Raw genomic sequence first — 14447 nt, 5'->3', positions numbered from 1 at the left:
AGGGTATTATTATTGTTGACCTCTCTAGGATTTATTGTACAGCTAGCTTTTACATGGTTGCTCATTTATATAACAAGTAAATATTATTTTTCAAATTTATATTTAAATTCAAATTCTACAAAGACTTACCTTGTTTAAATGTGAAACTTACAAATCTTTATGAATTATTTCAGTTTTAGTTTTCTTTGTGAACAAGGAAAGTATAATTGATTAATTTAATAACAATTATTTATTTTAGTTAATTATTCAGTTTCACAGTTTTAATTATTTGCTCAACAGAGTACAACTCACATATTTATTATATGGTACACATGTGAAAAGATCAAAGATTAATTTTTGGCATTTAATTACCAAAACTCGTTAAGGCAAAGTATTTTTGAAATACAAAACTGAACCTAATTAGACAATTTTGTATTAATTCAAATCAGTCTCTTCCAATTTCTTTAACGTTAAATTATGTTAGAGTTGGTGGAGTTAATTTTTTTATCTGATAGCATGTTAGTCTAAAATATCATAAATTATATGCTAGAATTAATACGAAATAAAATATTTTAGATATAATATGAAAAGTTCAATCAAAATATAATATAAAATACCATATGAATATACAAAAGTTTAAAAGGTAACATATAATTGGAAATGTTATATTAAATAGTAATTCAATAAATAAAAATGACACTAGTGTTTGGCACGAACTAACTTAGCTAAGTGGTTAAAGGAAACATTATTGTTTGTAGAGATCATGGGTTCAAGCACCAGTGATTGCAATGATGATTGAGCGTTTATTGTCAAATAGTTGAAAGTATTTAAAAATAGATACTACTTTTAATAATCACTTTTACGATGATCTTTAAACAAATTTTATAATATACTTTGTCTTTATTTTTATAAAGGTTAGATTTAATTTCATCTCTCTAATTAAACATTTATTTAATCATTTTGTTAATCTACTCTAATTTAAACCCTCATAGCGATCTTTTTATACTAATAGGTGCTCACAACCATAAAAAATATATTCGTTTGAGTTATGATAAAGTCAATTTATTAGCATATCAATATTACGTAGGATAATTATTTGTCATAAAATTAATAAATTGTTTTTAATAAAAATGGTACTTGCTTAACATTTGATTGTTGCATGAAAAACAATCAATTAATGTTAATAATCTGCTCAATTTTTTTTAGACTCAGAATTACAATTTTATTATATATTTTCATTTAATAAAACTGACCGCTATAATTGTTGACTACAAATGAACTTTTTTTTTTCTCAGCAATAATTTTATTTTATTACTTAGAATGAAGAAAAGTATCGTATCCCAAAATATGAGTCTCATTAAAACTCCCCCTAAACCTAACTGGGGGAAAAGAGTACTCCACATTTGAGGGAAAACCACAAAGAAAACACCTCAGCTAAATTCAATGTCTCCGTACATCAAACTGGGAAGGGATCCCCAATACAATCCATCTCCCAAAATCTAACCGATTTAGTTCTTATACCAGACATAGAATTAAAAAAGTACAATTCCATACGAGCCTCTCACCAGCATGCTTGAAACATAACCGATCTCCTGGACCCCAAGTTGGCCAAGTAATCTGCCATTCTATTTACTAACCTTGGCGTAAAAACATACTTAACCTCCCTAATCTTCAAGGCATTTTCATCAATCTGTTGAAAAGAAGAACCCCACCTCCAAGGTCGAACTAAACAATTTTGAACCCAATTCAACATTACTATAGAATTCGATTCCACAATCAGTTCAACCTTGCCGCACCACGTGGATTCGCTAAACAACACCAAAGCGTTTTTTTATTGCTGTCAATTCTGCAAAGTCGGAATTAACCTCTGCAACCGGTCCAAAGAACATCGCTACTACATATCCCTCGGCTGTCAATTCGTTTTTTGCTTCGAATCTTCACTATTCTATGGAAAAAAGGAAGTATTTTCATCTCCAAGCTTCAGCCAATTCATTCTTGATTTTTGACGCCAAATGTCCTCCTTTTGTCTCAAACAATCCCACGATTTCCTTGTGCATCAAACTACCTCCTCCCTTTCACCAAACGTCCAGGACAGAGAAATATCTTTCTTTTTGTCCAGGTCATTAATCCTCTGTTCTAATTTTTTAACTTCATTATCGACATTCCAAAAGCAATCCTTATTCCATTTTTGCAATGCTCCTTTCACCCTTTTTAACTTCATACTTAAATCTTCCTCACAAGAGTAATCCAGTTGTAAAGTCTCTTGTATCACCTTCAAGTAACTATCCTTTTTTAACCAACTGTTAATAAACTTGAAAGGTCTCGGTCCCCAATCAATTATCTCCTTACCCAACAGAATCGGTATATGATCAAAAACTGATCTCGGTAGCCCCCATAGAATTACGCCACTATTTCCCTGAACCATTCTTCCTCAACAAAAATTCTATCAAGGTGGCTTCTTCGATTTTCCGGTCCGAGCCATGTAAATTTCCTCCCCGCTAAAGGCATATCAAACATATTACACTCTTCAATGAACTTGTGTCTATAAGAGCATCCACTACTCTCACTGTGATTCGTATGGCATAAAAATCACTAGCCATGAACCATTTGTAGCTGAACTTCCCTCTTTCTACTATAATCTCATTCCAGAGTGTACCTTGATCAGAAGCAGCACAGGGAGCGTAAACATTCAACACTGAATAAATCAAAACCTCTGAAGCATACCTCCCTATTAACAGAATAAATATGTCATGTATTATACTATCTACAATATGAAAACGACTCTTATCCCACACAGACAGCAAACCCCCAGAATTACCCACCGCTTTCAAAAATCTGAAATCAAAATCATCATCACACCAAAACCGTGATATATCCGACTCATCAAAAATCTCTTTTTTAGTTTCTTGAATCAACACAATCTCACACTTATGCAACCTAACTAACCTCCTCAATTCTGAAATTTTAACAATTGAACCCATCCCTCGTATATTCCAAGATAAGATCCTTATCTCCAAACCTACTTCCGCTGAACTCTACTAAAATTCAATAGAAAGGGAATTTGACTCACCTTCCAATTCTTCCGCTGCTACAATCTCCCGAATCAAATCCTCTTCTGAACCTTTAAAAGCTATGCCCAATTCTTTCCCCACCTGAAGCGTTTCTCTGGCCTCCTTCCTTTGTCTCTGCCACCTTGCATGTAAGTCAGAATCGGACAGGGATCTGTCTTCAATTTCAGTCGATTCTTCCACACGTTGCACCTTCTTCAGATTTTTCTAGCTTCGACAGTTTCTGGACTTTCTTTGGGAAGCCAAAAATTTTTCTTGGATGAATCGAAGAGAACTATATTTTTTACTTTTCCCCCCTTAGCTTTCTCGATCTGCCTTTGGTTATGCAACAGAGAGACATTCCCCGTATTTGTTGACAAACTAAGTTTCTGGCCCGCATCCTCACATTCTTGCCCAGTAATGGGCCTTTCATCTAGCTGATCAGCCTCAGCCCCGTCCTCATGAAAACATTCTCCCATGTGAATCTTGGTACCGCACGTGTTTGTGAACCCCATATTAAAAACATCCTCAATCACCTTTGGCTCGGGTCGGCAACCTAGTATGGGCACTACTTTAGAATAATCCTCCATTTCATCATAAACAGTATTGACAACTTCTTCCTCTCTCTCCACGTGTTGCAGCGCATCCTCGTGTTCCACTGCTAACTCAATTAGCATTTGATCATTCACTGCACCAGCCCCATTATTGCACAGACCCATAATAGATTCCTCACCAATGTCCCTTTCTTCCCCATCCACACCCGACAAAAAGCTGCCTCTTGATAAATTCTCCATACACCATAACTGAGTGTCTTCCTCATCGGAATCCCTCTCGTGCTCCTTCGCCTCCGATGAGTCCGCAGTTTTTTCTGCCGAGGATTGTGAATCAACAAGAACCGCATCCTCTCTTTGTTCTCGGTTGCAATTCAATGAGACACTTCTGGACGTAGGAATTTTCATTACTCTAATTCTAAAAATATCTCTTCCTGCTTCCAAATCTACCACTTCATCAATAGATTCTTTCCTCGAGGTTGCTATCAGAATTGACATCTCCTCACATCCCAATTCTTGAAGAGCATTTTCTCCCAGTACAAGGCACTCCCCATTGTTTTGCAATCCTCATAAAAGTATATCAAATAACTACTTTAGAAATCAAATATAATCGATCATGAATGACGAAGCTGCCAGATATCTGATCTTCACGTAAATATACGGGTAACCAATCAATACAGCCACTAAAAAATACTCCTAGTATATAACACCATGCATTAAATAAAAAAATCATCTAATTGGTCAGACTTTCGGTGAACTTGACCCCGGTTGCCGGCAACCACGACCGGCCGTTAATGAACCTCCCAACGGTGAAGTAATCCACGGTGGAAGAATCTCGGATAATGTGGTAGCCAGGCCATTTAAACCGTCCGGACAACGAAGCACCAGGGCCGTAGTTCTTATACTCGCCATACCAAAGTGTGTTCAAACCAAAGTTCCCGTACCACTCGAGCCACCCTCTAGGCTGCACCAGGCCACTCATGAAAGTGTTCAAATAAACCGTCCTCGAATACGGCTTCCACGGCCGCCCTAGATAAGTCGGTTGAGTGGCTAAAATATAACTGTTCTGGATAGAAAACCCGGTGTTCTGGTTCGGGTTTTTCCGTCCCTGAGCGGTGATCGTCACCTTCTGAAGTGGTAAAGGGGCTCGAGTGAATATCTTGCAGTTCTGGAGAACAGCTGCAACATTGCCAAAAATGAAGTCTATGGTGCCATAAATGTTGCACTCACGGTAGAATTGGAGGAGGGAGTGGCTGTAGAGGGTGTCCTGATAGCCTTCTATGCTGCATCGAAAGAAAGCCGATTGATTGGAATCCACCCGGAGAGCGACGGCCTGGTGGTTCTCCGGTCCGGCCGTGTTTTGAAACGTGATGTCTCTTGCTATGAATCCCTTTCCAGAAACAGCTGCAAGAATCAAAGCACAAGGAATATTATTAAATGAAGCGTGTGTTTTCAAAAATGGAATCTCACTTTCTAAAAGTAATTACTTCATTTAGTGTCTTGTTCATATAATTTGGCTAATTCAAAGTTTAAATACCATTAAAAAAGAATCAAACTTGATTAATTGCTGAAATTTAGTGTGGTACGTACCAACGGTTGCGGTTCGAAACATCGTCCATCCTTGCAAGAAATTACGGTTCCCTGTCACAACCATTTGTCCGATTCCATCTCCGACGAGCATAATATTGGTTTTCTTCTTCTTCATGTCAATGTTCTCCTTGTAAACTCCCTTCTTCACGTAAATGACGTACCTCCTGTTACTATAACTCGGAGCATCGTTGATGGCATCGGTTATCGTCAGATAACGTCCGGTCCCATCCAGAGACACGACGGCATCTGCGTGGATGTGACTTGAATGAGTCCGTAGAAGCTCTTGATCGCCATTGGTTATCCATTTCGGAAATTCCGAGCCTGCATTCGTTGTGGAAGTGCTATTGCGAGGCGATCGGAAAGGCAAGCTATGTAACTGAGTGTACATAGCTAGAACATTGCCGATGAGTTGCGTAACTTGTTTCACGCTGCCTCGGATGGTGCTCTCGAGGTGTCGGTCGGTGCCTTCGAAGCCTTCGAGGCAGGTATCTTGGTTACTCAACGCAGCACTTAACCAAGCCTTGAAGTTCCCTTCAGATTCACCACTATTATAACCATCACGAATCTTTCTCATCTCGGCTAAAGACCAGGCCAATTCGGACACGGAGAAATCGAGGAGTTCCTTGCAATCTTCAATGGCCATTTGTTCACGATAACTCGCGGACAAACCAGTGAACCTTGACATGGTTTCAATGACTCGTCTAGCTTCATTAAGCGTGGTCCTCAATGCAGCATGCAAAACTGACGATGGGGTTTGAGGCCCTAAGTTTTGAAGCTCGGTTTGAATATTTGAGAGGCATAAATCGTTGTTATCAGTGCCTAAACAGACAAGTGAAATGAACGGTTGAGTATTTAAGTTTTGATTAACATCAGGTAAATCTTGGAATGAAGGTAACACTAAGAGAATGGTAAGAAGAAAATTGGCAAAGGCCATTTTCTCAGGAGAGAAAACTGCAGGGAAGGGGTTTTTGTGTTGTTTTTTACAGAGAAGGTGAAAGTTTTATATGCGAAGAATTGAGGGGTTGTTTGGTTAGTAAGAAAAGAGATGTGGTTTGAGTTATGAAATGAACTTGGTTTATGCTTTCCCCTGACCAAGTTATGCTTTCTTTTAAGATCACATCCCTAATATTCTGCGCCATCCGGCTCTTGCTCAAGACGGGCGCTGCTATTTTCACACCAGCTATTATTACAAGCCCAAGTTCGGCCGCACAATTCAATGAAGCATATTGCCAGGGCTTGGGCGTTGGAACGGGTAGGCCTGCGGGTTGACTATCTAACCAGGTCCTGGCCTTTGGTACAGATAGGCCTACAGATCAGTGTACTGATGACTAAATTAAAGCCCAAGCCTGGAAAACCAGTTTAATTCTCAATAATTAGGGGTGAGTACTCGATCAAATTGAATCAAAAAAATTTAAGTTAACCAATTTGACTCTAATTTAAAAAATTTGATACTTAAATTTGATTTAAAAAAATTTGAGTCGATTCAAGTCAAATTATTCGAGTTTTTGTTTAAATTTAATTGTAAACATTTATAATAATATGATAATGTTTGATTCTAATTTAAATAAATTTCCATAACCACATATGATATAAATGTATACTTCTTCATATTTTTTCATATATGATATACATATATCATACAAAATTGAAGGATTTGATTTGAACTTGAAAATAATTCTATAAATTACGAAAATTTTTGAATTATTCGAGTTATATTTTATATTGGATTTTTTTTTTCAAATTAAATCAAATCAAATCGAATTGAATTCTTTTAACACTAAAAAGAATTAAAATATCGAGTATTTTAAATCTAGAATTGAGTTTTACTCACCTCTATTCATAGATATATCATGTTTAAATTACTTATAAAATAAGAATAAAATGGATGATAGATAATTTAACTAGTTATAAATATCATTCTTCTACAGTCCCTTCCCCTCCCCTTTATAAAAACAAAGTTCAGCACTGCTTCGGCCTAAGCTCAATCCCTTCAACAACTAGCCCTCCTTTAAGGTGGGTTCCATTGACTTCCTTTAATGACATCTTCACTTCCAAATCATCACCACCGTGATTGTAAAAGCTCCCCAATTCAATTTCAGTCCATCCATCTTCACGTTTGCAACCAACCCTTTCTTCCATTATCCCTCTACACTCCATTGATCTTGCAACTGATTCGATCCGGTTCGAATCTAAGCATTGCTTCTTACTGTCGTACTGTCGGAGATAAACGTTACCTTCTGATTTCACATTCCCGACTTCGACAGAAACTTCTGATGGCAAAAAATCTAACCCGTATGCTCGGTCGACGAACTTCACGATAAGATAAGGCTCGTAGGTTGTTGTCGGAGACAGCATACGAGAATTGATCTTGCCTTGAATTTCAAGCCACCATGTGGTTCTGAGTTCTGCAACTTCATGGAATCTGAGAATGAAAAGTTATGTATATATAAACAACTTATATATATCTTCCATATTTAAGATGAAATGAATAACGTGAGACCTTGATGTTGGGAAAGGTTTCCAGGACCAGAAGAGAGGGTTGTCGGCCCATGTAATGTCCAACTCCCTTGCACTCAACATGTAACGTTTTTTACCTGTTGTCTTCTCTAATGAAAACGTCTGTCAAATGTTGCAAAATTACTCGTCCATTATCTCTCATGTAATGGAAAAGAATATTGATCGTTACTATTTAAAATTTTATTTTTTTAAGCTCATATAAAAAATTTATGTTATTAGTATATATATATATATATATTCACCTTAAAATATATTTCTAAACCTATCCCTAAACATTGTCATAGAATCCATAGGGAAAGGGTTGCTAGTTAGGCCGAATTTGAGTATTTATTTGATAACATGAACAGTTTTTCAAGGTCATGCTTTGCATCCACAGGTTATGGAACAAATATGAATTATTATTATTATTTTTTCATTCAATAACTCATATTTGATCCACCACCTGTGCACACAAAAATAACCCTGATAAAACTGCTTTTTATTATTAATTTCATCTAACTTAAAATTGAAGAAATAAATAAAAGAACTCATACATATATATATTTGCTCACACTTTTTTATGGATCAATGATAGCTCTCATTTGATCCATCGGTGGTATGAACAGATATATAGTAAGCCTTCATGTACTTTTCAGGAGGTAAACATTTTCAAAAAAAAAATCTTGGTAAATTAGCTGCTTTAGTAAACAAGTGAAAAATATAAGTAAATGTAACCAAAAAGAATACATGAATGTAAATTATATATTTTAACATAAATGAGCTATCTTCATATTTGTATACCAATGCAAGTAAAATATAAACACAGCATACCTATTTTTTATATAATTGAAAGAGAGCAGAGGGTTCAGATTTTAGATAAAGAGATGTCAATCAATTTTACCTTGTTACCTCTGTCAAATAGATGTGGATTACATAATTTGAGGAATAACTCTTTCTTGGATGAATAAATCAAAGGATGTCGTAGTTTCGAGAGGATTTCTCGATGATCCGATGGTAAAAATTTCTCCCAAACAATATCCGAATCAGCCGAAACTCGAATTGACGAAGAAACAATCGAAATTTGACATGCATCAACCGGTGAAGTAAATGAAAGAATATGTGCAAAACAATCGTAAGGTAAAATATCCAAACTCATTTTTCAAAACCAATGAGGGGGGGGGGGGGGAACAATAAGAAGAAATGTATGAGAATTGAGTGAATGGTTGTCTGCATATATATTACGTGCCTCACGGAGCAGCCATGCGTTGAATGAGAAGCAACATGATGAATGATTTGGTCAATGACTCAAATGTGTCGTTAATATGACAACATATTCTCTGCGGGGTTTGCTTTACATGACGACACGAAGACAAAATATGAGCACATCATGTAATATAATATTATTTTTTGTGTAGGATACAGGTATCGACACCACCTCCTCCGATAAAAGAACAGACTAGAAATATTAAAATTATAAAGTATCAAATGCTACTGATTAAATTAAGTCCTTAATTTCAATTATTTTAGATATCGAGCTTAAATTCGTATCCGAGTAAATTAAGATTAAAAAACATCAAATCTTTTTCTGGATACATCAAATTCCTTTGTCGTTGACATTGTAAAGATGATAAAAGGAAAACAACATCAACCTATCCCAATACCTTTCTTTAATTTCTCTGTTGAAAAGATTCTAAGACAAAGTTCATCGTCTCCATCCCGAAAAAATATGTGAAAAATGCTTTTGGGGCCAATACCTAACCTAACTAACACTTTTCTTTTGAGGTTCTATGAAGCCCAATTAGGCCCATTTGATTTCTTGAGCCAGACCCAAGAAACCTTTTCTTTATTCCCATTAATCTAAAATCTTATGTGGGTTGGTGGATTTTGAGTAGACGGAGGGATGGGTATGAGTGATCGTATTTTTGAGAGTTTTAATTTTTTATATAGTTTATTTATTTATTATATTTAACATCTCTCGTACAAAATCACGCTTATTATTCTAGTAACGAATTGCCACAAACAACTCCTACAATCACACAAAAGCCCTTAAAACCAAACAAAGTCTAAATACTTTTGGCTTAAATATACAAAAAGTGTTAAATCTATGTTCGTTTTTCTAATTTAGTGCCTAACATTTTTTTCGTTCCGGTTTTGTGTCTAACGTTTTATTCCGTTACTCAAAATGGGTGAAGCCGTGACGGATTGTAAATTTTCTTCGTTAAGTAACACGTGTCAATATCTCGTAATTTTGAATTTTTTTAAATATTAAAATTATTATTATATTTATAATAAAAACCCTTAATTCTTTTAAATTACAAAAAAAGCCTCATAATCCTTAAAATCCCCAAATCCTAACACTAACCCGTCGTCACCACCCTTTTCAGTCACGATCACCGCCGTCGATATATTCCTTGTCATCATCCTAATTATAAGTTGTCGTCGATTGGCCTTCGAAATCGCTTGGGAGTACGATTTTCATCATAGGGTTTACGGGGTATAAAATGTCGATTTGTCGTTGATTAGTTACGATTTCATAGGGTTTTGGTTGCCAGGGGAGGTGAGATCGGGTGGAGCTTCGTCAACGGCAAAGGGTGACGGTCGGTGAGGGTTTAGGGGTTGAAATGAAGGTTTTCAAAGTTTTGGGTTATTTCAATATTTATGTGTTTTCTTTTTTTAATATAATTTTTTTTTAGTTTTATATAGAAATTTTAAAATTATCAGATTTTGACATGTGTCACTTAACGGAGGAAATTAACGGTCCGTCACAATTTGACCCATTTTGAGTAACGGAATGAATCGTTAAGTACCAAACTGAAATGAAATAAACGTTAGACACTAAAATAAAAAAATAGGCATAGATTGCACACCTTTTATATATTTAAGCCATTACTTTTTGGTATAGGAATCACCATTGTTAACAGGATTTTGGTGATCATAACTAGACCCGTTACTGCAAATGAGTATATTAATTAGCAATATTTGTAGTTGCAGAGGGTGGAGGAGATTTGGGGCAGTTGAGGCCTTCCTTCCCTTCTCGGCACTCGTTAGCGAAAAGACCAGGCGGATATTTGCCGTAAAGGTTAATGTAGCTGAACATGGTTGAAGCACAATCGGTTGTCAAATCATTGATCTCTTTTGCGTAAGGGCAAGCGAATTTCTTGAACGCCGCACAACACTCGTGGGCTGGGTATTTGGGTGCTTTGCATTGGCTCGTGATCACCGTGTAGTTCAGAAATTCGAAGTTAATAGGACACGCTGAATATCCAAACCCCAAGAAGAAAAACATTTAAAAATATTAGTTAAACTCGAATCAATCGATTTAGATGGATTCAGGCAAAATCTAAGCCTACCATCTGGGACAAAACTAAAGAAGTTATAGGTAGGGTTGTGACTTAAATTTTTTTATTTACAAATTTGAATCTATTTTACGATCTCAGAAGAAAATATTTTTTTTTTAGAGATTTAGAATTCGAATAGTTAAATTTATGTGATGTACGTATGTTCATTAAAATTCAATAATTTAACTATTCTTAATGTTTGATCCTAACTCTCGTCCAATTGGTCTCCTAACTCAACTCACCTTTCTTTGTCTGAAGCAGATGCCTTCCTGTAGAAGCGAGAGAGGATGAGAGTGAGACTCCATCTGCAATTTCAAACCACAACAAATCAATATATTAAGACAAAGTGAAGAGCAGATAATGTGACAAAAGCTGAATGAAATATACCAGAACTGGAAGTAGAGAAAGTTGGAGAAGCGGCAACAACCAACACCAAGAGAATTGTCAAATTAGACGATAACCAAATTCGTTCCATTATTTTGCACTAGTTCAGAATCTTGCTTTCCAATCTTTTGGCAGCTTATTTGAAGGATGGATCGGTGTACGTAGAGTCAAACTCGGATGACTCAATGAGTGGTTGCCAGTTGGAGATGGTTAAATGCTTGATAGGACTGATTCAATTGCAAGATCCAACAAAGTCTTTGCATACAAGTCGTTGGCACATGTAATTGTAAATCTCATTAAATGTCTTTTTCTTTGTACAGAGTAGAGTCGCCTTCCAAAGTTCCACCACCCTGACAAGGAGGATAGTTTCGGTAATTTTACTACGTAACAGATTAATTTAAGTTTAATTTATAATAATTTTTAATTTAAAATATTATTATGTTTAATCTAAAAAATTATGAAACTTGTAATAATTTCGGTTATAACTAAAAATATTTTATTACGGTGGGTTTTAATCTAAAACATTACATGTACAACCTAAAAAGATATATAATTGATAATAATTTAGATTACAATCCGAATAATTATACAATTTATATGATTTATTATGGAGAAGATAATATTTTTTATTTCAACCTAATGACATATTGTCTAACTTAAAAAATTAAACTCTTAAATAAATTTTTCGGTTATAACTGATTTTTGACATTTTTAACTTTATATTAGTAGGTTATATTTTAGAATTGCCCGTCCAGCTCAGTTGGTAGAGCGCAATACTCTTAATCTTGTGGTCGTGAGATTGAGTCCTACGGTGGGCAATTCATAATTCTGATTGTCGGAAGTCTTTCACGGAAGCTGCTCTCTACCTGGCGTTGAGGGCAACCTACTACCTTACCTCCTCTCACTCCATTACATATAGGAATAGGGTCAGCTAATTTTTTTAGTAGGTTATATTTTAGACTTTTTCAAGACTTACACCAAAATCCCTGATAACACTTTATTTTTGTTGAAAAAGTTAAACCATCTTTTTCTAATTCTTATTTTCAATTTTTTACACATTTTAATTGATTATATGAATTTTTAATTTATCAAACATATAGTAGTACGTATATGATAATTATAGAATTTATATTTTATATAACAATTAAATGTAAAATTGATTTTGGATTTAATTAAATTTGTCAAAAACTTATTAAAAATAATTCAAAGTCTAAATTAACTTGAAAATATATTTTTAAATGTTTTCCATATTAGTCGAACCTTTTCAAACCTTTTCCTGATCATTTTCGCGTTTTAAAATTGAGTTTCCAATGTATTTTAGTTTAAAGGATCAATTCCCTAATCAGAAGAATTTATCCTCTTGTAAAAGGATCGATCCCTTGGATTCAAGTAGCCATGGATCGAAAATATGTTTTAAATATTTTCTATATTACTCGAACCTTTTCAAATCTTTTCGCACTTTAAAATCGACCAAGGTATTTTGGCTCAAAGGATCAATTCCCTAAGCAGAAAGATGGATCCTCTTGAAAAATAATCGATCCCTCGTATTCAAGTAGATGGATCGATCACTTTATCAAATGATTGATTCCTCGTTGAAAATGTTAATCTATTATGCATTAAATGTTACTTTTTTATTATAGATAACAACTATAATAATCTCCCACGACTCCAAACAATTAAATGGGTGGTTCAGAATCTTGCTTTCCAAGAGAATTGTCAAATAAGACGATAACCAAATTGGTTCCATTATTTTGCACTAGTTCAGAATCTTGCTTTCCAATCTTTTGGGCTTTGGCAGGATGGATCGGGTACGTAGGGTCAAACTCGGATGACTCAATGAGTGGTTGCCATTTGGAGATGGTTAAATGCTTGATAGGACTGATTCAATTGCAAGATCCAACAAAGTCTTTGCATACAAGTCGTTGGCACATGTAATTGTAAATCTCATTAAATGTCTTTTTTTTTTTTTTTGAAGTGAACATTAAATGTCTTTTTCTTTGTACAGAGTAGAGTCGCCTCCCAAAGTTCCACCACCCTGACAGGGAGGATAGTTTGGGTAATTTTACTACGTAACAAATTAATTTAAGTTTAATTTATAATAATTTTTAATTTAAAATATTACTATGTTTAATCTAAAAAGTTATATAGTTTGGGTTATAACTCTCAATTTTTTACACATTTTAATTGATTATATGAATTTTTGATTTATCAAACATCTAGTAGTACGTATATGATAATTTATCAAGTAAATTTAAAAATAATTTATCAAACGTATAGTAGTACGTATATGATAATTATAGAATTTATATTTTTATATAACAATTAAATGTAAAATTGATTTTGGATTTAATTAATTTTTTTAAAAATTTATTAAAAATAATTCAAAGTCCAAATTAACTTGAAAATATTTTTTAAAATGTTTTCCATATTGGTCGAACCTTTTCAAACCTTTTCCCAATCATTTTCGCGCTTTAAAATCAAGTTTCCAAGGTATTTTGGCTTAAAGGATCAATTCCGTGGGCAGAAGGATCTATCCTCTTGTAAAAGGATTGATCGAAAATATGTTTTAAATATTTTCTATACAACTCGAACCTTTTCAAACCTTTTCCCGATTGTTTTCACACTTTAAAATTGAGTCTCCAAGGTATTTTGGCTCAAAGGATCAATTCCCTAAGCAGAAAGATGGATCCTCTTGAAAAATGATCGATCCCTTAGATTCAAGTAGCCACGGATCGATCACTTCGTCAAATGATTGATTCCTCGTTGAAAATGATCGATCTCTTATGCATTAAATGTTATTTTTTGTTGTAGGTAACATCTATAATAATCTCCATCGACTCCAAACAGTTAGAATTGATAGAGAAAGTATAAAACAAAGTCAAAACATCTCAAGAACATCAAGAATCATATTGTATTAATCTACCAACCTAAAAGTGTTTTAGTGTGCTTAATTTTTATATCTTTTTATTGTAATACACTTGCGAGCTAAATTGTTAATTTTGTTCAAGTGTGATTGAGTGAATATTTAAAATGTGTAAACATATTTGCCTTCTGATATTTTA

General features: G+C 34.6%; 3 protein-coding genes across 4 annotated transcripts; all 3 read right to left on the bottom strand.

Annotated features, from left to right (window-relative positions):
- Positions 1-4158: 4158 nt before the first annotated feature.
- Positions 4159-6107, bottom strand: LOC120162033 (putative pectinesterase/pectinesterase inhibitor 22). Its single transcript, XM_039172220.1, has 2 exons — positions 5168-6107; positions 4159-4981 (listed from the first exon to the last, which is right to left on the bottom strand). Exons 1-2 carry the CDS (start codon positions 6099-6101, stop codon positions 4311-4313), a joined length of 1605 nt encoding a protein of 534 aa, XP_039028151.1. The 5' UTR covers positions 6102-6107; the 3' UTR covers positions 4159-4310.
- Positions 6108-7100: 993 nt separating this feature from the next.
- LOC120161832 (F-box protein PP2-B15-like) lies at positions 7101-8833 on the bottom strand. The gene is made up of 3 exons (XM_039172038.1): positions 8565-8833; positions 7668-7786; positions 7101-7589 (listed from the first exon to the last, which is right to left on the bottom strand). Exons 1-3 carry the CDS (start codon positions 8817-8819, stop codon positions 7127-7129), a joined length of 837 nt encoding a protein of 278 aa, XP_039027969.1. The 5' UTR covers positions 8820-8833; the 3' UTR covers positions 7101-7126.
- An 859-nt stretch (positions 8834-9692) lies between these two features.
- LOC120162571 (GPI-anchored protein LLG1-like) lies at positions 9693-11507 on the bottom strand. 2 transcript variants are annotated; one of them, XR_005519554.1, is made up of 4 exons: positions 11389-11507; positions 11244-11306; positions 10554-10918; positions 9693-9733 (listed from the first exon to the last, which is right to left on the bottom strand). XR_005519554.1 is itself a non-coding variant. In XM_039172711.1 (3 exons), the coding sequence occupies exons 1-3, from the start codon at positions 11474-11476 to the stop codon at positions 10629-10631; spliced, it is 441 nt and encodes a 146-aa protein (XP_039028642.1). In that variant the 5' UTR covers positions 11477-11507; the 3' UTR covers positions 10515-10628. The 2 variants fall into 2 exon arrangements, 1 of the variants encoding a protein (XP_039028642.1); XM_039172711.1 differs by lacking the exon at positions 9693-9733 and having other exon boundaries at positions 10515-10918.
- Positions 11508-14447: the final 2940 nt, after the last annotated feature.

The sequence above is a fragment of the Hibiscus syriacus genome, unplaced genomic scaffold, assembly GCF_006381635.1.
Source record: "Hibiscus syriacus cultivar Baekdansim isolate YM2019G1 unplaced genomic scaffold, ASM638163v2 tig00111402_pilon, whole genome shotgun sequence".
NCBI lineage: Eukaryota > Viridiplantae > Streptophyta > Magnoliopsida > Malvales > Malvaceae > Hibiscus > Hibiscus syriacus.
This window is presented reverse-complemented; position numbering and strand designations above follow the sequence as displayed.

Bases quoted from the DNA above. Each gene is read 5' to 3' on its own strand.
- LOC120162033 (XM_039172220.1), bottom strand. From the start codon at position 6,101: ATGGCCTTTGCCAATTTTCTTCTTACCATTCTCTTAGTGTTACCTTCA. The intron at 4,982-5,167 runs GTACGTACCACA...TGATTCTTGCAG, and splicing joins GTTTCGAACCGCAACCGTTG to CTGTTTCTGGAAAGGGATTC.
- LOC120161832 (XM_039172038.1), bottom strand. From the start codon at position 8,819: ATGAGTTTGGATATTTTACCTTACGATTGTTTTGCACATATTCTTTCA. The intron at 7,787-8,564 runs GTAAAATTGATT...AACATTTGACAG, and splicing joins TATTTGACAGAGGTAACAAG to ACGTTTTCATTAGAGAAGAC. The intron at 7,590-7,667 runs GTCTCACGTTAT...TTTCATTCTCAG, and splicing joins AAACCTTTCCCAACATCAAG to ATTCCATGAAGTTGCAGAAC.
- LOC120162571 (XM_039172711.1), bottom strand. From the start codon at position 11,476: ATGGAACGAATTTGGTTATCGTCTAATTTGACAATTCTCTTGGTGTTG. The intron at 11,307-11,388 runs GTATATTTCATT...TTGAAATTGCAG, and splicing joins TTTCTCTACTTCCAGTTCTG to ATGGAGTCTCACTCTCATCC. The intron at 10,919-11,243 runs GTGAGTTGAGTT...TTGGATATTCAG, and splicing joins TCTGCTTCAGACAAAGAAAG to CGTGTCCTATTAACTTCGAA.